General features: G+C 37.7%; 2 protein-coding genes across 3 annotated transcripts; one reads left to right on the top strand and one right to left on the bottom strand.

The window, feature by feature from the left end:
* Window positions 1–176: 176 nt before the first annotated feature.
* hmbsa (hydroxymethylbilane synthase a) lies at window positions 177–7,199 on the bottom strand. 2 transcript variants are annotated; one of them, XM_079606267.1, is made up of 14 exons: window positions 6,969–7,199; window positions 5,718–5,771; window positions 4,949–5,021; window positions 4,566–4,615; window positions 4,386–4,441; window positions 3,793–3,870; window positions 3,501–3,578; window positions 3,199–3,274; window positions 2,891–3,004; window positions 2,255–2,293; window positions 1,732–1,851; window positions 1,559–1,612; window positions 1,378–1,464; window positions 177–823 (listed from the first exon to the last, which is right to left on the bottom strand). In XM_079606267.1, the coding sequence occupies exons 1-14, from the start codon at window positions 6,987–6,989 to the stop codon at window positions 653–655; spliced, it is 1,071 nt and encodes a 356-aa protein (XP_079462393.1). In that variant the 5' UTR covers window positions 6,990–7,199; the 3' UTR covers window positions 177–652. The 2 variants fall into 2 exon arrangements, with proteins under 2 accessions (XP_079462393.1, XP_079462392.1); XM_079606266.1 differs by lacking the exon at window positions 6,969–7,199 and adding an exon at window positions 5,859–5,998.
* Window positions 7,200–8,709: 1,510 nt separating this feature from the next.
* arcn1a (archain 1a) lies at window positions 8,710–22,301 on the top strand. The gene is made up of 10 exons (XM_079607840.1): window positions 8,710–9,017; window positions 12,958–13,221; window positions 13,765–13,944; window positions 14,863–15,062; window positions 15,390–15,554; window positions 17,374–17,539; window positions 17,800–17,947; window positions 18,061–18,169; window positions 18,315–18,519; window positions 20,788–22,301. The coding sequence occupies exons 1-10, from the start codon at window positions 9,015–9,017 to the stop codon at window positions 20,875–20,877; spliced, it is 1,530 nt and encodes a 509-aa protein (XP_079463966.1). The 5' UTR covers window positions 8,710–9,014; the 3' UTR covers window positions 20,878–22,301.
* Window positions 22,302–24,018: the final 1,717 nt, after the last annotated feature.

The raw sequence follows: 24,018 nt of genomic DNA, 5'->3' as shown, positions 1-24,018 counted from the left end.
ATTGCATAAATGTTCTAATGAAAAATAATAGCTTTCTTACGCAAACTTTTTTAACTGAACATTTTGCTAATAGAAATCTCGCATGGAGCCTAGTCTTATGTGCTAGTCTCATGTTACCCATGAAGTAACATGTCTTAACATCTCAATACTTACTGTGATTGCCTACTTTGATAGAATTCCACAGTAATAAAATGCATATATTTTGAGGATAGACATACATTTTATAAAATGGTTAGATACTAAGTTCTATATTAAAAACTATGGCCAGATTTAAAAGGTAGCCATTTTAAGCACCTAATGTTTGTGTGGCTCATTGATAAAGACAGCTTGATCATTAGAAGTGGAAGACTATCAACATTCATTTTCTTCCAGAATTCTGTGCCTGAGAGAGGATAGCAGTCAAAACAGTAGAAATTTCAGTGTCTTGTGTGTAAACTAGCAGCTGACAGAAAAATTGGTGCTGTCACATTGTTAAACTGAGGTATAGTAGCTGAAGAGACTTAATATATTCACCCAATCATGGTTGTATTTAAACTGGAGATTCAGCTATAGATCATATGGTGGAGTGTACTGTTTAACAAGTTAACAGCATGCCAAACTTTCATAATCTAGGTCCCAACTAACTCGAGTGCACAAAATGTAAAAATATATATTATCGAGCATCATTAAGTTTCCTGGCTGTTGTGAGAATGTCTTTGGCCCCCTTATCAAGGAGAACATTTGCCAGATTCATCCCCAGTTTCTCCGCAGCATCGAGGGCTGATGATGATATATTGTTGGCAGTGACTGCAACGTGTACACACTCCTGTGCACTCTCACTCACCTGATAGAAACCAGTTGGAATAAAGGTTATAATGCTGTAAAATTATTTACTAAACAATCATGTAGCATTATATGTAAACACTACCATTCAAAGGTTTGGGGTACATGTTTATGAAAAAAAAAGTCTCATGCTCACCAAGGCATTTATTTGGTCCAAAATACAGTAATATATGTTTAAAAAAAAACTGACTACAATTTAAAGTAACCGTTAAATATTAATACTATTTTCCAGACATTCATTCCTGTGATGGCATAGCTGAAATTTCAACAGCACATGATCCTTCAGAAATCATTCTAATATGATGATCTGCTGCTCAAGAAACATTTCTAATTGTCAATGTTGAAAACGGTTTTGCTGCTTAATAGTATATTTGTGGAAACTGATACATTTTATTCCCAGAATTATTTGATTAATAGAAAGTAAAAAAAAAAAAGTTTTGTAATAAATGTAAGTCTTTACAGCCACTGATCAACTTAATGCATCCTTGCTGAATAAAAATGTTTTACTGACCACAAACATTTCAACGGTAATGTATATACAAGTATGACCCTTACTTTATTGTCTATTTCCACACACGTCTGCATAGAGTCCTTCAAGCAATCAGCTCCATCCAAACTATAAACTGCTCCAGTCAAATACAACTGCAACAAGGAAAGAGCTGATTTTAATCTCTCATTCAGATTTGTATTGCCATCTATTTACATTGAGTAAAGTAGCATAAAACATGATCTTTACCATGGACCCTTTCACTTCTGTATGAACAGCAACAGGCACACTGCAGCCTCCTTCCTGAAAGCAGGACAAAGGAATGAACAGTATTAAAACCCCACTGCTGTATGCCCAGGCATATGGTCAATTAGATATGAACAGTTTAGTTCATGTGTGTGTGTGTGTGTAAGGGAACCCACCAGCTGCTTGAGGAAAGCTCTCTCTGAGATGCACCGCAGCACTGTGTCTGGATGGTGCAGGACAGACACCATTTCCAGAATGTCTCTATCTTGTGCTCTGACTTCCACTGCCAGTGCTCCCTGATCATAAGTCACATTTTAATTTTATTTACTGACTGACATTTCATATAAAAACAGTTCTGCAGGTTAAGTGCCCCATTTCTGGAGTTACAGAATGTATACAATGGCTTCACAAGAGTCTGATCACAAATGAAGCATTATGTTTTATGTTCATGCAACATACACAAAAAACTGCACTTGTTTTTGTCTGCAACCGTTGACAAATTGTTACACAGGTGTTTCCTTTAATGTTTATAAAGTGCAATAACAGTTGAGCTTGCACCTGCTTCTTTTCTCGCACGAACAACGCAATAATAAGTGCAAAGCGTGACGGGTATAAACTGGAAAAAAATATGCTACTAGTGCATGAATACATAATGCGGTTTCATAGTTCACAAATGCTTGTGCACGCTTGCACACTCACCTGGCCAACTGCATACATGCAATCTTCAGGGCCGAGAATCTGCAATTCATAGAACAACTACAATGAATGCATTATAAATAAAACTATAAACACTGCTGTAGTCATCAGAGACCTTCAATATTCATAATAGTGATTGGTAGATATGGCTTTTCCCCAGTAATATATTACATTCTTGTTATAAACCCATATCACGTCTCATATGAAATTACTTTTTTTTTGTTAGCATTGAATGTGAGGTCATATTCAGAAGCCAATCTGATTCATATTAACTTTGCAAATGGGCCTATACAGATGAAAATACTTTTAATATTAAAGTCAGCATGAAACGGAAAATGTATTTCTGTTTTCTAAATTCATGCTTTTGATCTTATAGAGAACTATTCAGGCATATGTTTCCTTTTTTTTTATTTTATTGAAATGTCATAACTCGATCTTCCAGTGAAACGACAGACTTCTCTCTGTTGATGTATGCTGGACTTCTCTAATCATTTCGTGCCTTTCTTACAATTTACTGCAAGCTCACATTCATATCTGCCTCCATCCTATCAACAACTGATGGATTGAAGTCCCTGATCTACAATTTTTTCATTTTTCGTTAATTCAATTCAATTGGAATGCATGTCGTGACTAACATACTTGACTGATTCGGTTTTCCCAGCCCATCCGTTTGAGGCCTGCTGCGGCCAGAATGATGGCAGCATAGTCGTCCTTTTCATCCAGCTTCTTTAGACGGGTGTTTAGGTTTCCTCTCTATAGCAGTAAAGTCAAGGAGACAGACTCTAGTACCGTTATGCTATATACAGTATATAGAAACTTGCCGGTATAACAAATACCCAGGAAATATGTGCTTGCTTTGGCAGTCCAACAAAATCAATGATAAAGCTATTCCCATTAATAATATACAAACATCCAGAGATGCAAAAGCAAAAGAAAGTGCAGGATACAATATTTTCAAACTCCAGTTGAGGGAATCGTTTCTTCAGCTGAGCTGCTCTGCGAAGTGAACTCGTGCCAATAACACTGGTGGAAAAAATAATGTTCAAAATGTTTCTGATAGCTTTGGTTACATAAGTGCATATAGCTGTCATAACATGATATCTATGACAGAATGCAGATTTTGAAATCAAATGCCATCGCTATGAATACAGATCTTCCTTCATTATTTGGGTCATCAATCAAATTCTCTAGGATGGGTGTCTGCACTTTTATTTGGCATGACTAGATTGTTAAAGAACACAGAGCTCACCTCTTCTCTGGCAAGCTGTCCAGAGTAAGTCCAGCGTTCTTTGGATGAAGCACCACTGCATCATGGGGATTTTCCCGCCTTCACAAAACAATGAGCAACATATCACACACACAGCTCAAACCACAGCTCAAATGCCCTTGGTCATTACAAATATAAATAACATTTATTAAATTAACTTAAATTCAATTGAGTAAAATATTGAAATGAGTGAATCAATCAATTTAAATTCAATTATTAATTAACTGGGAAACAAAAATAAATATTTGCCAGATGTCAAGTGTGTGGTACTTACTGAAGAATGGCTCCAATAGTGAATCCAGTGGGCAATGAGGTAGGTAAATCCTTAAGAGAGTGCACCACAATATCCACTCTAGTGGTGAACAAAACACATTCATTTCAAATATTAATAATAATATAATAAAATAAAATATATTTTAAAAATCACAAACTCACACATTAGAGGAAAAATGTTGTCCTAACTCCTATTGCATTGAGCTATGTGTCACCATAAAAAAGTTATTTATCACATGCTTAATTAAGGTTTATTACACAAAACACATCAACGAGTCTAAAAGAACTGCTTTCACATCCTCTGATGTAGTGTTGTAACCAGCAGAACAGAGGGTTACGCAGCTGAATACAGTAAAAATGAGCTAAACACTTTTGCTGAAGCAAAATGTCCAAAAGAACTGAGACTGAGGTATTTGAAATGTCATATCAATAATTCTGAAAGCATAACAATTACAGGTTAAGTCAATCTAAAGCATTTTACAGAATAATGTACTGAACACCAGTCTTTTATGTTTTCGAATGAGGGTTTAGAAAGATGAGAACATACTTGGCATCAGCGTCCTAACACAGTCCTAAGTTTTTTATTAAACTTACTCATTTCTCTCAAGGGCATTTTCCAGCTCTTTGGTGAAGAGGCTCTTTTCGCCAATCTAAGGAAACACATTTAATAGGTTATAATGGATTTGTACAAGTTGGGCAGCACACAAAAGTACAGACACCACAAGACCTAACATACTGTAATAATGACATGTAAAATTGCAGATGGATTTCGACCTTTGATAATGCAGTGTCCAGGATTTTGTCCCCAATTGTCGACATGGCAACTGAAATGCATGCACACAAAAAGGTTAAGAGATGAATAGTTGTGCACACTGGCTCCGATTCTGACATCATCATTCATGTCTTTTGACACAGACAGTAGGATTCAGCAGTGGAGCGGTGGTATAGATTACACATTCTCAGCAAACACAATCCCTCTCTGTCCTTAGACAAGCAGTGAGTGCATGGGGACAAGAAAATGAAAAGTTGTGTGCGTGTGTGTGTGTGTGTCCCCAGAAGAAAATGCATTTAATTGACAGACACAAGACAAATGCAGCAATGCAAGTAAAGTTGATGGAATTCATAAAAATGATGCTGTGCAAAATTTCCTCTCTTACCTATCTCTAGATGCACGTCTGGATAAAGCTCTTTCAGTCTGCTGGCCACACTGTCTGTTTGAATGCGAGCCAGCTGAGAGACACAGACACAATACAAAAATGAACTTTCATCAATGTCATAGAGCCTCAGTGCAATATATTTTCTCTGAGAGCAGCTCCCTAAACATTTTAAGTCAAAGTCATTATTTAAAGATTCTCCGGGTTAAGAAGACTTTAACTAACCTAAGAATGCTGATGCTAAGAAACAAATGTACCAATTTTTATGATTAAATGCTGGCAGTTGCTCCCAGCAATCACTCTGGTGACACTGAGGGCTAGTTTTTATCTGATTAAAGCACGCTAGTTAACACCCATTTCCATTCTGTTATCTGCCCTCACTTTTTAACGGTTCCAGACTAGAAAATCTAAATAGGCTACTTCCCATTCAATTTATACTGCATGTTTTCTCTATTTTTGACTTAACTGAGTCCACTGATCATTTAATTTGAGCACACAATGATGAAAACCCCAAAGAAATTCTCCATGTCAAGAGTTGTCAACCTGTACAGACCCAGGGACCCTCAGCAAAACCACAGTGGGGAAAAAGCTACATTTTCTCAAGGATCACAATATAATATGTGTCATTAGAAACATTGATTTTAAATGTACTACTACAATTATATACATTTTATATCTTGTATAACTAAGTGCAGAAAATACTTACATAGGAAGACGACAGAATTAATGAATAAATTATTACACAGCATAGCTGAATGACTCATTATATTACCTGGCTCTTCCTGGTTCCCATTCGAATAACCCGACTGACTTTGCCATTTCCTTCCTGCATGAACAAGAATATCACAAAATGTCATGATAATGCTCACCTCAACTCCTGTAAATAGTCAAATGTGTTTCATCAAACTCTCACTCTAATATACTTGAAAGGCCCTTCCATGTTATTTGCGGACCCTTTTACAGTTCAGAACTACAGGCTGCTGCTGCAGAAGATGATGTGCTGGATCCAAGGCCTAATGAATGACTGAATGAATCAACAACTGCTGGAGAGGTTTTTATCCTTTAGTGTCCTTGCATTCCCCACACCCTGTGTTTCTGGGCAGTGCTGATAAACCAAAGGCTGGATGCAGTGCTCACAGTTGCTCGTCAGATAAATGTTGGCCGTTCAACCCAGTTTGTCTTCTTTTATTCTATTGCTTATTCGTACGTTCAAGTTCAGAAAACACTACAGAATACGCTAGAAGAGGCAAGCTGTAGAGAGGAAGTCATGCATCTAATAAAAATGTGTGATTTTTATGTTACATGGTCAAATCAAGAGGAATTTTGGACATTCGATGTACACCAATAGACTTGTTTTATGCTTATTGAGACTCACGTGTTACTAAACTGTAGAAAGTAAGAGATCGTTACATCACGGTACACTTGTCATCAGTGTTAGAGGCATCGAGTTAGAAGTATGACTCTCAAAAACGTAGATAGTTTAAAGTAACAAATTTAGATTAGATACAATTTTTACATTCACCAATATATATATATAGGGCCTGTGTGTGTGTGTGTGTGTATATATATATATATATATATATATATATATATATATATATATATATATATATATATATATATATGTAACGTCAGAAGAATGACAGACAATGAAGGCTTTTTTTCTGAAATTTTTACTCAGAAGAATGCAGAACATCTATAACAGAACTGCACCAGCCTGCTCACATTTACTAGTCTTCTCTTTCTTCCCGCCTGGGAACTCCCCCACGTTAACCCTATAACTGCCGGTGCAAAACTAATACAGCAATTTCACCACAATTATCAAGTCTGTGCGCTACAATATATTATGTCAAAATCTCATATATTCTTTCTTGGGTCCACATGTTTCTAGACCCCGCCTACTTCTTCCGAACTCTTCCCTTCCACCAATAGAAAGACAGAACGGTTAAAATGGAAGTTCACCGAGCCAATAAAACATCACCATTTGCCACTGAGCGTTACATCATGCCGTTTTTACACTTACTTGACTAACGTTTCCAGACATCAGCGATATGTTCCCCGAACTGTAGATCGTCAAGATGTTTCACTCATTTGCACAACTATTTTGGTTGAGTGACTGACTTCTAAAATGCCCAACTGCTACCGCAAACTGTGTGTGACCTACACGGGAACGAACGATACTGAACTTCCGTCTGCAAGAACACATTGGGCTGTGGATGTATTCATGCTCGTCACGCTGCGCCACACAGCGCATACTTCAACCCAACGAAAAATGATATATCTAAATGTTGTGCAATTATAAATAAAATTACATCTATAATTTTTTGAAAATCATATTTATAAACCAGTTTAATGTAAAAGTCGATCAATTAATTTTGTACACATGTAAAAACTACTGGAATGTAAGAAAGTTTTTATTTATTTATGATTTTACATAAAACACAATGCCACATAGATAAAACATAAACCTATGTAAATATTTTGAATACTGTATGTAAAATAGGTAAAATACACAAACCAGACTATGATTCAGACAGCCGGATCTGTGACTATATTCGTGAAGCAGCTGAAAAGCTCGTTCTGTGAGCCCTAAACTGCATCATCCAGACTCTTTATTGCATTATCTAATCATTATGGTTATTATCTTTATTATTATCTTTTATCATCTGTCTTATATCCCGTTGATATAGCTTGTACAATTTACATAGTGATGGAAGAAACGGTCAGAGCTTTCCAAAGCTTCGCAAAATGATTCACTGTTTCGAAGCGTTGGAAACGCCACACGCTGGTGACCCCTGCTGGTCAGAACAGTGTACATCATCTAATAACATTACATATCAAGTGTCTGTAGTAGAACATTCTATTATCCAGGGCGTGTTTTGTTTGGTCCATGGACGGCTCAGCTAAACATGCAAATAAGAGACTATTGCCTACTATTATTCCTATTAATTATACTAATTAATTATAATAATGTTGTAATGTATAAAACTGATCAGAGATCAGGTAAAACCGTAAAAACCATAGACACTTGTTCAATGATTCACCGCTGGGGGGCGCGTGAACCCCCCGAACCCATGGAACCATAGACATGTATACATGTCTGCATGGAACCCTATGGGTGAACCTTTGTCATTTCGAAACAGTTATGACGTAACGAAGCCTCGTTTACTGAAATTACGTAAGTGACTTTGGCAGTTTGTTTGGTACTCTCCGAACCACTGATTCGAAACAGATTCCTGAGGGTTTCGAAGCTTCATGAAGCAGCTGTTTCCAAAGCCCCCATCACCCATGCTATGACAAAATAGGACAATTCATTAGAGAGTAGCACAATTACTTATTCATACCAGATAAAGAAGGGATGAAAATGATTTAACGACTGAAGAAAAAAACTTTGCAGAAATACACAAAAAGAAACCACATCAACAATACAAAATAAAATGCAATACATTAATGAGGAATCAACTTAATGATACACAGGGCACCAAAACTCACAAAACAGCTTCTGAGTGTGCATTCTTTTCATTACAGCTTTTTGTTCATGTAATAAAAGTTAAACTTTTGTTATGTCTTTGGAAATTAGAAAACCGTTTACTTTCCATAAGAATGAAGTGTGTGTGTGTGTGTGTGTGTGTGTGTGTGTGTGTGTGTGTGTGTGTGTGTGTGTGTGTGTGTGTGTGTGTGTGTGTGTGTCCAGAAGAAAATGCATTTAATTGACAGACACAAGACAAATGCAGCAGGTAATATCTTTCAGATCCAAAAAAAGCATTCAAATGTGTGTGTGTGTGTGTGTGTGTGTGTGTTGAAAGAAGCTCTTAGTTAGACAGTGTCATTTGTGAGGGTTGGGCAGTGCTGCTGCTGCTGATGTTGGATCCTCCACATATGCCGTGCTGCCCTTTTACCCCTGACGACGAGCTGCTTCCGGTTGGAGACGTGGCTTACACTTCTGCCATATTGAGCCGCCTTGCACACAAATAACGTTAACAGTTTTATTTATCTCCACATAGCATTTAAACAACCACACAAACGGCGTTCAGAAGATTAAACGCAGAAAACATATCACAACGTGAAAATGGTGAGTTCATCTTTATTCGTTTATGGACAAACGGCTGATTTTGACGACGGGTTCCGGTTTTTACATGAGAGGTTACTGTGCTAGCTAGCGAAATAAACCTCAGACTGATTTATTGCTCAAAATGCGTATTTATTCAAGAGAGACTTTGAAATTGACGTATAGCTAAATTGTACATCAGTTCAGTGATAATTTATACGTATAATGTCACTTCTTGCGCTGTTAAACTCGCTAGTAAGGTGTGTTGTCAATATAAGAGAAATGAGCTAACGTTACATCAGCAACATCACAAATACTACTCGCTGTAGGCCTGTAACTTTCCCTATCAGCTTATCATTATATTTCTCTGTGATAACAAATCAGCTGTGTAAATTGTGATTGATAACGGTTGGACGATGTGTAATTCTACATGACTTTTGTGTGTAAAATAACTAGCCCATCTGAAGCATCTGTTGACGTGGTCAGATTGTGTTGAACTCAGTGCTGGTACACTGGCATTACCACTGAGAACTATTCAGACTGTTATTGTCTTTGTTTAAATAGGTAAATTTGCAATTAGCACGTTGATCAGTTGTAGATCATGTTGACCTGTCTGTAGCCCAATTGTAACAGGATGGATTGTTTCAATGCTTTTCCATAAAATTGAGCTGAATTGGAATATTTTATTTTCCCAATAACCGAGAGCATCAGAAAGTAAAAGAAACCACTCAGGGGTTTGGGGAACATGACGGAATTAAGGGTAGATGGATAGGCATACTGTCATTTATTGCCTGATAGTTTAGTAGGAAGTGGTTGATATCTTAATCCCATACAAAATCATTGGGTCTGTCTTTTGTAATGTGGACAAGCTTAGGTCATAGAGGATTGCACTGTAGTATTTTGAAGTGTGTGCAGCTGTCTGTCTAGTCAGAACTCACTCAATGAATGCAGTGGGAAGTTTGTGTAATTTATCTCAAAACAGACCACAAAACTATTTGATTCCTTAATGATAATAAAATAAACCCATTCATACTCTGTTACTTTGGCTGGTTTAGCGGTCTCATGATAAGGGTTTCCATTAGCTTGAAATATTACTAAATTTACCTTGGTATAACCTCTTGTTGAGCTTGTGAATGAACTTGTTGCTCAAACAGTTGGTCAATGTTTGCTGTCGTGCAGCAGCAGCATGTCTTGCATGCTTTCAGCAGTGTATGATTGTCTCTGTACTTGCTCCGCAGCAGCAATAATCAACAGCAACATTTTCTATTTTCTTCTTCTGTACAGCCAAAATAAACTGTGTTGCACTATTTCCTGCTACCACTGTAAAGCTGCTTTGAAACATTCTGTATTGTAAAAAGCACTAGGCCTATATAAATAATGGTGACTTGACAGCAGCAGCGTAGCAGATCTATTCCGCCAAGACCAAATACATTAGCAATGTCATATCCATTGCTATGCTAAACTTAGGCCTGTTGTGATTATCAATATATCGACGCATGATAAATGGACATGACCTCATAATTTTTTTGGTGACGTGATATATTGCCCATTATGTTTACATAAAAATGAATGCAGTTTTTTGTGGATTGTGCTGCCTCTGTCGTCTTATCTGCTCCTTCATACACAGAGCAGACATCGACAGGTGAAAAGTAAGCATTTTGACAGTTTGAAAGTAAGACGAGACAGTTTGGAAGAATAAGTCCTAATGCACTCGGTTTTAAAGGCGCAATCCACTGTTCAACGTGAAAATCAACGCAAATCAACGTGACTGCGTAAAATGGTGCACGTTCCCAGCTAGCGTTAAAGTCCCCATGAAATCACAAATGAAGTTTTTTGGCTTTTAGTCTGCATACGTTTACTGTTATCTAGGCTATAAGCTAGTGTGCACCGAAACAATGACAAACTTCGCATTTAGAAGATACAAGGGTTCAAAACTTAGTCTCTCACTTCTTCCAAAAGGGATCAATGATTTTGATGACATCACTCTACAGTTTAGCTTCTCTTCAGACTTTCTGTCCAAATAATGCTCTCTAGAATCTAAAGCGTCCCGCCCCCAACATTATAAATAAATGCTGAACCTGCGGCTAAAATCGGCCACACATTTACTTTTCTACATGGTGAATGGCACATAGTGTAGGGGATAGGGAAAGATTCGGACAGTGTAAATATACTTTTAATTGGGGTGAATAAAGTCTGGTTTCTGTCACGATAGCGTCAAGCGAACCGCTGCAGCCGCACACTGTCTGCTCCGGTCCAGAGACACAATACAGAGCGGATCAAATGCGCGAGTCGGCGCATGCCAGAAAACTTATCGGACCCATTTGAATTCTGCACAGAATGCTATTATTTTAAAGTGAAATGGAGGAGATTATGATGACTAGAAATTGTTTGAATTTAGGAGGAAACTGCAGCTTTACCGGTTCTGGCCGAGTGTCGTGTGTGTAAGCTCTTTAACTTTATCTAATTCATGTCATCAAACTTGACTGGAAAAATCATGGAAATTCACTGGTCAGAATGTGTGGGAATTGGGAAACCCTGCATTATATTTTCACATTGTTGGTTTTATTAGGCGTTTCTCTGATTTGCTTCAGACAGCCTTTGTTACAGTAGTCAGTGTGTCCTGACAGCTGATCATGTGAATGTTGAAAGATGGGCTCTATCTTTGCTGTTATGAATAATTATTTATCCTTAGTAAAACACTATATAAATGAAGTATGCAAACATTAGCGCCAAATAAAGTTGTGTCTGTTTTGCTCTGGGAAGGAATGTAAATATAGAATCTTAGTGAGCTCTTTATGAGCTCAAGACTAACATTTGAGAGCAGTAGCACTGGTGCCACTAAGTTCTACGGTTTAGTGGCGCTAGGGGGATTTTTGATCAGTTTATTTATAAAATCACTATTGTTTTGCATTAATAAGGGCAGTTACTGACAATATTAGGCACATGTTTGTTAGTTGTATATTTGAGAGTAAAGCACTGAACTTGAATTGAGATGTAGATAAAATTAACTTTTATTAACAACAGTAATGTTCAAAAACCTACCTTTAAATATTTTACTTATTAAATGTACAATTGTTCTTCTATAGTATCATACTGAACTGACCGACAGCTTCAGTAATTATATATTGTGTAATTCAGTTACAGTTTGAAGATAAGTTTTTGTTGTTCATGAGACTTTGAGACTTCCTACTTTTTTCCATATATTAGGGATTTGAAATGGCTAATAATAAGTCAGTAAGTGCTCCTCTGCCGCCAAATACTGGGTATAGTTGTAATTTCATGTCTTTTTTTTAAAATCAAAGTGTTTGTTTGCCACAAAGATTTAGTTGTCCTACATCTTTAACCTTTATTTTTTCAAATCCTCACATTAAAATTAAAATGGGATAATATTTAGAGTTTTGAAGTGCTGGAAAACGTGTGAATTTCACTCGGAGAGTTCACCTTAAAATGAAAATTAGCCCATGATTTACCCACCCTGAAGCCATCCTAGGTGTATATGACATTTTTCTTTCAGACGAATAAAATCTGAGTTGAATAAAAGGAATACAAATGTCCTGGCTCTTCCAAGCTTTATAATGGGAGTGAATGGCTGTATGTCTTTGGAAGTCCCATCAAAGCAAATGCATTCATGATTAAAGTGTTCCACGCAACTGGGGGGTTAATAAAGGTGTTCTAAAGTGAAGCGATGCGTTTGTGTCAGAAAAATATCCATATTTAAAACTTTATCGACTAAAATAACTGGCTATACACATCGATTTACGCCAAAAGAGTTACCCTTGAACTTGACGTAATGACGAACGTGAATGCCCTTCCCTGTTTGTTTGCACCACGAGAGGCGTCATTACGCTGTGCGTCAAGTTCAAGAGTTACTCTTGAAAAATCGAAAATCGATACGTATGGCCGTTTAGATATTTTTTCTTTTTAAATGGCTCCCTAAATTTCTTGTTCAATTACTCTTCTCCAGGTGCTGTTGGCAGCAGCAATCTGCACCAAGGCAGGTAAGGCCCTGGTGTCGCGGCAGTTTGTGGAGATGACACGGACGCGAGTGGAGGGTCTGCTGGCCGCTTTTCCCAAGCTGATGAACACCGGCAAACAGCACACATTTGTGGAGACGGAGAGTGTGCGCTACGTCTACCAGCCTCTGGAAAAGCTCTACATGGTGCTGGTCACCACCAAGAACAGTAATATACTGGAGGACCTGGAGACACTGCGTCTCTTCTCACGTGTGGTACGAAAGAAACCACATACACAGTGGAATAAAATACTTTTTATGGACAACAAAGTTCTTTTTGTTTTTTCTTCACTTGATGCACATCAGTGTTCACTTTTCATTACCTGAAATTCACTATAAAAACATCTATAACCAATTTTTATAATGCATAAGTCAGGGAATGTCACTGTAAATTATATGGCAATCCATAGTTTTTATTTAGAAAAAAATATAAATTTGACATGATAGTGTAAAATAACATTTACAGGTTTTCACTGGATATTAACTTAGTTACAATTAACACATTTTTAAAGTAGCAAATTAAAATTTTTCTATAAAATAAGCAAAGAAAATCAGTTTTAGTAATGAAAGAAATACATAAAGTATTTTTCTGTAGATCTTACCTTGTTTGAATTTGTAAAATATAAACTTTTTCTTCATAGGTTGTTCAATTAAATGAAATTCACATTTTTCTACTTTTTCACAATACAAAGTTTTGTTACTATCAGAATTTTCAAATGAAACTGACTTGATTTGTTCATTTTACTTTTATTTTTGTAGATTCCTGAATATTGTCGTGTCCTGGAGGAGAGTGAGATCTCGGAGCACTGCTTTGACCTCATCTTTGCGTTCGATGAGATTGTCGCACTCGGTTATAGAGAAAATGTCAACTTGGCCCAAATCCGGACATTCACAGAAATGGACTCTCATGAGGAAAAGGTTTTCCGTGCCGTCAGAGAGGTAGGAAAGATATTTCTTGAGAAATAGCAAAGCAAACTTTTTTGCCAGCCGTCTCTTGAAGTATTCTCTTATCCTCTTCTAATTAATGAATTTAAGAATTCCACAAAAGTCTACTGCATTTAATGACATTGTAGAAAATTCTCCCGTCTGCTTGACTTGCATAGCCAAAGCCGGGTGCACACTGTGCGATTTATTATCGTCCTTTACGATTTTTGCTTGTCAAGACTGTACGATCACAATCCTCGCTGTGAGCCATGTCACACTGTAAGATCTCAGCTGTCATTAATGTCAGACTGTACGGCAGTCAAGACGCATTAAAAACAGACGCACGCGAGGAAACTTGTCCGGAGTTTTACATCAATCAATGACGCGTTCGGTGATGTAGCAACCATTTCAATCCCTTGTGTAATGCAGCTCACAAAGAAATCTCAAATGTTAATTTTGGTCACGGCTTATCTTGAAAAATAAAGACAATTTAGCGGCCGTCTTGGGAGAAGCCACACTGCAGGACTGTGAGTCAAATCTTCTGACACTGCCAGAATTTCGTCAGAGATCAAATTTGATCGCAACGATAATTAATCGGCTGACGGTGAACTAACGACATGTCAAACTAACGTTCAAAGACTTCAGATTTTAGCCTAGGATCAGAGGATTCTTTTAGGATTTGCTAAATTTGTCTCAGACGGCCAAATCGCGGCCGAAATCGCAGTGTGCACCCGGCTTTAGGTACAAGCATTGATGCAAAGGAGGAGGATCAATATGTTCCTAATGCGTGAAACAACGTGCTTTGTGGAGTTGCCTAATCCCAGCTATGTGTTTGCTGTTTATAAATAACCTACTGGCAAGGGCTCTTAGTAATTATATTGCACTTTACTGTTGATTCTTTTCTTCACTCTAAACCACTCAATTGTTCATCAGACTCAGGAGCGCGAGGCTAAGGCAGAGATGAGACGGAAGGCTAAAGAACTTCAGCAGATACGGCGTGATGCAGACCGTGGAAAGAAGGGTTCGAGCTTTGGTGGTTTTGCCAGCTCGGGCATGAGTAGCAGCAACACATCCATCATCACAGACACTCTGATCGAGCTTGAGAAACCCAAACCCTCCCCTGCCCCCGTCAGGTACAGCTATAATCTTAATAGAGTACAGCAATTCTTAAGGGCTTTTGCACACTGAGTCCGAAATTTTAGCATGCGTTTTTTCGTATTCGTCATCCGGTGGCTCTGAATTGTCAAAACACCATTCAAATTGCTTGCTATGGAATGCAAAAAACACAGAAAATAGGACCCGGTCCGAATTTTTTTATGACGGATGAAAGGTTCGGAGCCAGTGTGTAAGTGTGGTTGACATAATGTGAGGTCGAATTTATTTTTTAACGTGAGAATTTCAGACGTGAATTTCTGTATAAAAAAGCAGCAGGCTGCCATTTTAATGCCCTTTTGTTTTAGGTCCAGTGGTCCAAGTAAAGCACTTAAACTGGTTGGCAAGGGGAAGGAGGTGGATGACTTTGTGGACAAACTCAAGTCAGAGGGAGAAAATATCATCTTGCCCGGCACAGGCAAACGACCCTCAGATGCGTCCAAATCTCTGCCGCCTCCAACCCACACAGAGAGGTAAGTTTAAGATCTTAATAAAGTATAAAATAATCACTGTTTATTTGGTACTACTGTTCATTAATGCATCAAAGGTCCATTTGTGGTGTTTGTAAATGTAATGTCTCTTTAGACAAGGAAATAGATTTTTATTTTATTTTTTATGTACTAGCTACTTTAGTTGTTTTCAGATTTAGACCTGTTTCACACATCTCAGGTCAGCAGCATGAAAAGCCCGGGACACACCAAGCCGACGTTTGGCTGGGCAATGTCGGGCAGTTTTTGAGCGTTGGCCAACAGTTTTTCCTATGTGTTCCGCAACGTTGGCTCTAGTCAGTTTTTTCAACCCAATTCAGCATGTAGAATCGGCGTCGGGCTGTCAGTGTGAGAGAACAATGATTGGCTGTTCAGCTTAGTGAATGAGTCAGTGCTGTGAATAATAGCAGAACAGTACAAATAGAAGGCTGTTTTAATTTTACCTCATCTTACCTCATCCTATAGTGTTCCTTCGTGAATATTTTAATATTAACATGAGTGAGGTGGTATAAAGAAAGTGATCATCAGGATTGATATTTCAAAACGGTAAGCACACGCTGCTTTGTTTACGGTGTGTGTATCTGCAGCCTGCAGCGTCGTTTTCCCTTTTTGAATGACAAATATACTGCAGAAATAGACAGTCGTGCATGCTAGTTGACAGTCGGCTGTAGTTATCTCGGTGTGTTCAAGTGCATGTTCTTTTCAGTGCCTATGGCTACGTCTACATTAGCGTTTTCAAGGGTTTTCCAAAAGTTTCTCATCCTCACTGAAACCTAAATTCACCTAACTGCGCATGCGTAAACCCTCTTAAAAGCTCACTCGGAAGATACAGACAGAACAAGACATAATAAAGTTGTCACACAATTCTTCTGGCCGGATCATTTTTATTTAGCAAAATATCTCTCCATTCACTGATGCATCCAGGTCGCACTGTCTCACACACCATTATATTTTTGGTCTAAAACGCAACTGTTCTTATGTTTTGCCCTCAGCAAATGCGAGTGAATTTTCTGTCATCTTTGCAGGAATGTGATATGAAGAGTGTGCAAAGTAAAATATTTTAGCAACTGCGTGAAAGTGAATAGCACATAACAGGCACAATACCAGTAAAAACCTTAATATCTATTGGTTCAATATGCGTCACACACGACTGAACAGGCGGCATAGTTTTCAAAACCCTGACAGTCCACACTACAAGGCAAAAATGGCATTAAAAAAATGATCCACTTTCGAGAGAGTTTTCAAAAAGCTTAGTTTTCGTTCATAAAAACGACATCTCAGTGTGGACGAAGGCCAAAACGGAGAGATGATGCGTTTTCAAACGAAAATGTATTAGTGTGGACAAGGTCTTTGTTAACAGTTGCAGTATTCACACTACGTTTGAGCAGCATGTCAAGTAGAGTTTCAGCACTGAGCCTATTTTTGCTGTGTGTTGCACACTGAACTCAGCAGAACGTATGGTGAAAATGCATCTGTTCATCAACAATAAAGGCACATAAGCACCGCTTTCTAAGGCTAACTGAATTTGGATTCCTCGTGTGAGTTAGATTTTCAGTTTGACAATCAAATAATTCTCAATGACCCACTCCTTTTCTCAGAGAAAATAGGATGTGCCATAACCCAGAAATCACTTTCTGGAACTTTCTTTTGTATAAAGCCACATAATTTGTATGCACCAGTATGCTGCAAACACATGATGTGTGAAACAGGACTAAGATTTGGCTTAAGTAAGGATCGTTTTGCAACAATTAGGATAATCTTTAAAGTCGTACAATTATCTAAACAATTTCTGTCTAATTTTCAGTGTGCATATGCGGGTGGAGGAAAAGATCACCCTGACTTGTGGCCGTGATGGTGGCCTCCAGAACATGGAAGTGATTGGCATGATTACCCTCAGAGTGTCTGATGAGAAGAACGGGCGAATTAGGCTAAATATCAACAATAATGACAAGAGAGGCGTCCAGTTGCAGGTGACGTTTTTCTAAATGTAGCAGCATTGGCACATCTTCTCTTTTTTTTTTTTGGTATATAGGCATTGGTTTGTAGTGCAAAAAAAACGAGTAGGGCCTATTAAAACTAATAAAAAATTTAACCAAAAGTAAATGAAATAAAACTAAATTACAACACAACCCAAACTGAAAACTATTAAATGGTTTTATGTATTCTAAAACTACTAAGAAAATATAATAGAAAACTATAGAAGTGTGTAACACTTTTTCTTTTCTTGTAGACCCATCCCAATGTGGACAAAAAACTTTTCACAGCAGAGTCTGTGATTGGTCTGAAAAACCCTGACAAATCTTTCCCCCTGAAAACTGACGTGGGTGTGCTGAAGTGGAGACTACAGACCACAGAGGAATCTCTCATTCCACTAACAAGTCAGTCTTAAACATCTGGTTTCAGTTATACCAATAAAGCTAACAGCTTATGTCTCACCCATAGTGTCATATGACCTATGCTTATCCAATTCCTGCCTGTTTCGTCTCTGCAGTAAACTGCTGGCCCTCTGAGAGTGGTACTGGCTGTGATGTAAACATCGAGTATGAGCTACAGGATGAAACTCTGGAACTCAATGATGTAGTCATCTCTATTCCTGTACCGTGAGTAGAAGTTCATTGAATTTAGTTCAATTCACTCACATTATACACCATATTAAAGTACCTTTTGCCTTCCCCCATGTGTAATGAAGCATCTTGGGGTCATTTGGTTTATTTACATTTTTCTTTTGAAACCATTTCATCACAGGTCTGGAGTAGGAGCTCCAGTGATTGGTGATCTAGATGGAGAGTATCGCCATGACAGCAGACGAAATGTCCTGGAGTGGTCTCTGCCCGTGATCGATGTAAAGAATAAGGCCGGTAGCATGGAGTTTAGCATAAATGGCCAGCCCAATGACTTTTTCCCTGTCAGTGTCTCCTTTGTCTCCAAGGGAAGCTACTGTGACATTCAGGTAAGACAAGAGTTCATGGTTTCCCAAACAGGGGTTTGTTACGGAGCTGCATGGTGTTGTTCATGAACTAATTAAAAGTTAATTATCCATACAATTATAACATTTTAAATGTAAAATAAAATAATTTTCCAAAACACTCGCTAAAAAAGTTCACACTTTTTTTTTTTTTTTTCATGCATGCCCGTTAACTGAAATCAGAGAACCGTGAATGTGCTGTTAAAATATCGAAATATTACCTTTAAATCATAGGGGGCAGAGCTCACCACTAAGGATTTTTTTCAAACGTGCCAGTACATCAAATTTGTATTTGTCCCACCACAAAAAAGTAATGAATAGAAAAATATTTTATTTTTTTTATAGTTAAAATATTTGTGGTTTTCATTGTTTTTGACCCATGCAACCTTGTATTGTAATAAATAAGGTTGACTTCTCACAGTGTGCAATACCAGTTAGGACTATATTGTGCTATATTGTATAATATAATATACCAGTTAGGACTATATTGTGCTGCATACACAATGACAATTATGCCTACTGTAAATATAGTTACCACTACGATTAGAGTTGTTAAATAAAATACCCCGTGAACATTCACACGTTTGCCCTGTGATAGGCTACAATTTATCTCCATAAATACTATTTTCTCAATCCTGCGCATATATTTTCACTTACTTGCATCAATTGCTCGATCAATATTATCATCACATATTTTACATTTACATTTTTAACTGTAGGTAACGTTACCACAAAAATGTACTATTAAGTTTGTGTATATTTTATACGTAGTAAAATATACTGTATGTGCTGCTTAAACACCAGACAGATAATGATTTATGAAACAGATGCTCTTTACTCATCTCAATTGCACAACATAAATGCAGTAATAGAAAGCATAGAAACTCACAGGTGAAATACACAGAAAATGATATGCATTTAAAAATTTGGTCGGGTTGAAGTCCGGATCTTCTGTATCCACTCAGCCCGTACCGCAGCGTCAACGGGGAATGCATGAAAGCTGACTTGGTTGTAACGTGACGAAACGGTACATTTATGTACATATAACGGCACACAACAATGAAGTACTGAGTGAATCCTGAAAACACTCATTGTGAAAAATGATCTCTCTGGTAATAGAACTCGGTCGCTGTTGTCTCTTGCTCTCGCTGTCTCCCGCTCTCGCTGTCAGATCACTGGAAGTACTGGCCCGCACACTCAGGGTTCGAACGTCAACGGATGCCATATTGTGCACGGAGCGAATACTAGGAGAGTGGTTATTTATGTGAATCTATTTGAATGTCTCAGTGGAGCAATATTTGTTTGGTACATTTCACTGTGGATTCTTTGGTAAATCATTCGCATTTTTTGGTGCAGGCTTTGAAAACAGACTGTGTGAGATATGGACCCGACAGTAATGCCACAACATGCCAGAAACCATGTTCATTCTAATGCCTAATCTGTGATCAGTAATTTTTGACATGTACAGTCAGACGTTCTTTGTCTCAAAATCGTTTTTTGCCGTTTATGCGTCACTAAATCAAGCCAGTGACTAAATGGTAAACTTCACATTGTTTCTCGTAGTAGCATTAAAATGTTATTTAAATTGTGATCAAATTATATACAGAAAGCGATTCAAAGAACGCTCCCTTTATATTTGTTGCAGTCAATCAAACAGTGTTTATCAGTGACTGGCCAAAACTCCCGTTATAACCAATGACGCTGTCTACACTGCACAATGAATCTCTTATTTACATCGTGTTTGCATTTAGTTATGATGAAAGCATTCGTGAGAGTGCAGAAATCGAGTTTCAATAGCGATATCACTGCATTCATGCGCTCAACAGACATGTCTGTCATCGGCAACAATGCTCATCGCTGCAAACTTTCATGTCACGGCAGTATATCTAAATATAACGTTGTAATCCACACTTTTCACAGTTAGTTAATCTCGACAGCTGTAATAGTAAAAACATTGTAAAAGTTTGAGAGTATTCCACATGTAATGCTTAGTTCATGTGCAAAGATGTTAGCCAATCAAAGCTGTGGGCGTTTACACTGAACAACGTGTTCAAATCAGAGGGCTAAAATTAGGGTAGTAAATGGCCTTTTATTTCTAAATTGATTTTTTTTTTTTTTTTAAATCATACTAACATTATAACTAAGTGCACCTCAGAAAACAAAGTTATTAAAAAAATGCAGTTCATGACCCCTTTAAATGCAAAAAAATGTAAAACTCGCTTGTCTCTCTTTGTTCATCTTCTCTCCTGTCAGGTCACGAAGGTGTCTCAAGTAGATGGAGACAGTCCGGTTCGGTTCTCCACAGAAACATCATTTGTGGTCGACAAGTATGAAATACTATAAAAGGAAACATCACTAACAAAATTCCACCCAACTTGACAGAGGAGCAGATAAATGGACTGAAAACATTCATATAAATAAAAGAAGGGAGAGACATACAAATGGAGGGACGATGCAATCTTTATCATCTTCAGCAGTACTTTAAAGGAATTCTGCTTGCTTTTTTTTATCCCCTAAAAAGAAAATGAAGTCATTTTAGACTTTGCTGGCAATATTGGCTGTACTTGTACCAAATTTGTAACACGAAGTAACCTTCTTCATAAAGGCCAGTGAGTATCACCGAGGGTTGGGGCTAAAATGGAGACTTTATCAGGAGGGAAGTGGGCTGGTGGATCTTTATTTATTTGATGCCAACATGGCAGTATATATTTGAATTGATGGTTTATATACCTTCACTGTAAGGGTCAAGTTGCTCATGTCATTTCTTTCAGTTTGTGGTTTTCTAAAGTTTCATTTTCGTTGTGCTGTGAACTAACTTTTTGGAAACACTAGAAGATTGTTGTACCTTGCTTGCAATAGCCTTTTCGTTCACATCCTGAAATGTCTGCAGTCATGGTTTTGTCATTCATGCTCCTTGTTTTGTCAAAAATATATTTCATCTCCTGTTTCAGTCTCCTGTTAGACATCTCTCATGTTTAAGAACTAAATCTATGCTTGGATCTTTGTCTAACTCGCTGTTTTCTTGCTTTACGTTGCTTTGGTGTAGTAATGCCAACCTGTAAGGATATGGAACATGTAATAGTTAATTTTCAAAACTGTGTTTCCAGTATCATGGACATCTGAGGGCAATTTGACAAACAATTAAAATGGAAAAACATTTAAAGCCATTAACAACATATGATACAGTGAGTCGTTTAATTTAAGCTGAAAGCATTGCGGTGCTTCAAAAATGAGAGCTCCGTTTGTCTGGTTTATATCATGTTTTCTATTGAAAGCAGGAACTACAGGCTTGGACTTTCCTACTGCTAAAAGGCAACCTGCTCATTCTTATCTGAAATGTGTTGCAATAGAGCCGCTCAGTGGAGGATCGGGATCATGTGTCTCTTGACTGTCAGTGATTGTGAATGGGTTTTCAGGGAGGGACCTCTGGTCTCAAATCAGCATTAAGAGTGGTTCCCAGCCTGCCAAGTCATCATCCCAAACTTCAGTCTCAACCCCACATGGCCCCCACTGAAGAAAAGAGGCCTCCCTTGCTGTCTTGGTTCCAAATAATGCCTTGAATGTTTCTGCATATTTTGATGATGGGAAGGGCGTATTAAATGTTTTGTTTTGGTTTTCATGGAATCATAATGTGGATTGGGGAATGGTATAAAGACTTCAGAGATTTTTTTTTGTAATCTTGTAAAATAACGAATTAGGGATTCATGTTAAAGAACATTCCAGTGTAAATTTAAAAGAAATCAATAAAGAGTCTAAAAAGGATCTTTTGTGAACTGTCTTTTTTTTCTGCAGTTAATTTGTCCTATTCAAATGCTTATCACAATGTAAACAACGTTATGTTATAAAATCATTTATGGTCTGGAATGCTGAAATATGTTGAAGTGCATCTGATTTTATAATAAACGATTATAAAGCCATATCAGTCCACCAGTATTTGCACGAAGCCAATGTAGCAGCACCATTTTTGTCACCCAGTCACATGAAACGGTCAGTTTTTGATTGGCCACACTGAATGGTTTTCTGTTTTGTTATTTTTTTTCCCCACCTTAAAACTAGCGTGGAGAGTTGAGGTAAGTTTTTACAGGCTGGGCTTTTCTCATATGTGTTTGTTAGAAGCACTGAAAGTAGATTGAGGCCTGTATGTGAATTGAAATTATTGTTGTCTGTTTGTCCATGTTAATTTGGGAAAACATGAACCGAGGAGAAGAAAAAATTTAATCTGTGTGGTCATCAGTCATGTCACGTCAAATTGACGTCAGAACCCGACGTCGGTTTGACGTCAGAACCCGACGTCCAAATGTCCAACGTTGGAGATAGGGGCGCTGTCCCAAATGGCACACTCCAGACTTGTGGACTTCCTCAGAGTCCACACTTTGGTGATGTCATGTAGTGCAGACCTATAGGGCCCTTGTTGCGAGTGCACGAGGGCGCATTGAGATGTATTTTTGGGACAGACTCGATCGTCACGCCGGAAATAGGAATACGGTCTGGTTGTTGTTTAAATATTATATTTCTAAATTTACATATGACTCAGTAAAGCCCTGACATTCGGTACTATTTATTTAATGAGTCATGCGATCGTAGCCTATTATTCAGCAAGCTATTTATGTTTATATTAAATATAAATATATATGTTTGAGACATCAACCACTGGTTGATGACCATAATGTTTGTATTAACTGTAGGTAACAACTAAAATGTACACCTAGTCATACAAAACATAATGATATTTACACTTAAATATTTTCTTCTCAGACTTTTAACATGTTAACAATTGTCCGTGAGCGAAAGCTCCTCCCATCCTTTGTTTGGCCTTTGAAGCCTGCATCCATGCGGGTCTGAAGACCGCTTCAAGGGTACAAAGGGGGCGCTGCTGAGCACACTTCAGAGCGTTAAAGGGTAACTAAACACTAAAACAACTTTTTTTAGTTAATGATCTGTAAGAATGGAGCTTCATAAATGCTGTTCATTGATTCGAATACATTTTTTAACATTTGAGTATAAAGTGTTTTAATTTTCAAATATATGGTGAATAGGACTCGTAGACTCAACTGACATCAACCTGATTTTCAACGTTGGGTTTGGTCTTCTTAAAGGATAATTCCGGTATTTAACACCTTGAGTCTATATTGTTTGTTTTGGATGAAGAAGAGTGGTGGACAACATTTTTTTTGACAATGGTTCCTCTCTCGAGTTTTTGACTATAATAGAATTGGCCATGGACCCATTTAACATTGGAGTCAATGGGCATGTCCGAAAATGTCATTAAAACAGCCAATAATGTTCGTTTACAAAACTGTTAAACTCACCGAGTGGTTAGTGGTGTTCGTTGATGATTATAAACAATATATCGTCGCAATATATGATTCCAATCCGTTTATTTTGCTATAGTGGAACTATTTTTTCAGACACTTCACAACCGTGTAACTTCCGCTCAATATTTGAATCTGAAGCGTTAGCACACTCCCGACCACTTGATGGCGA

Source organism: Phoxinus phoxinus, assembly GCF_949152265.1.
Source record: "Phoxinus phoxinus genome assembly, chromosome: 3".
NCBI lineage: Eukaryota > Metazoa > Chordata > Actinopteri > Cypriniformes > Leuciscidae > Phoxinus > Phoxinus phoxinus.
The sequence above is the reverse complement of the archived record's forward strand: the minus strand, read 5'-3'. Positions and strand labels throughout refer to the sequence as shown.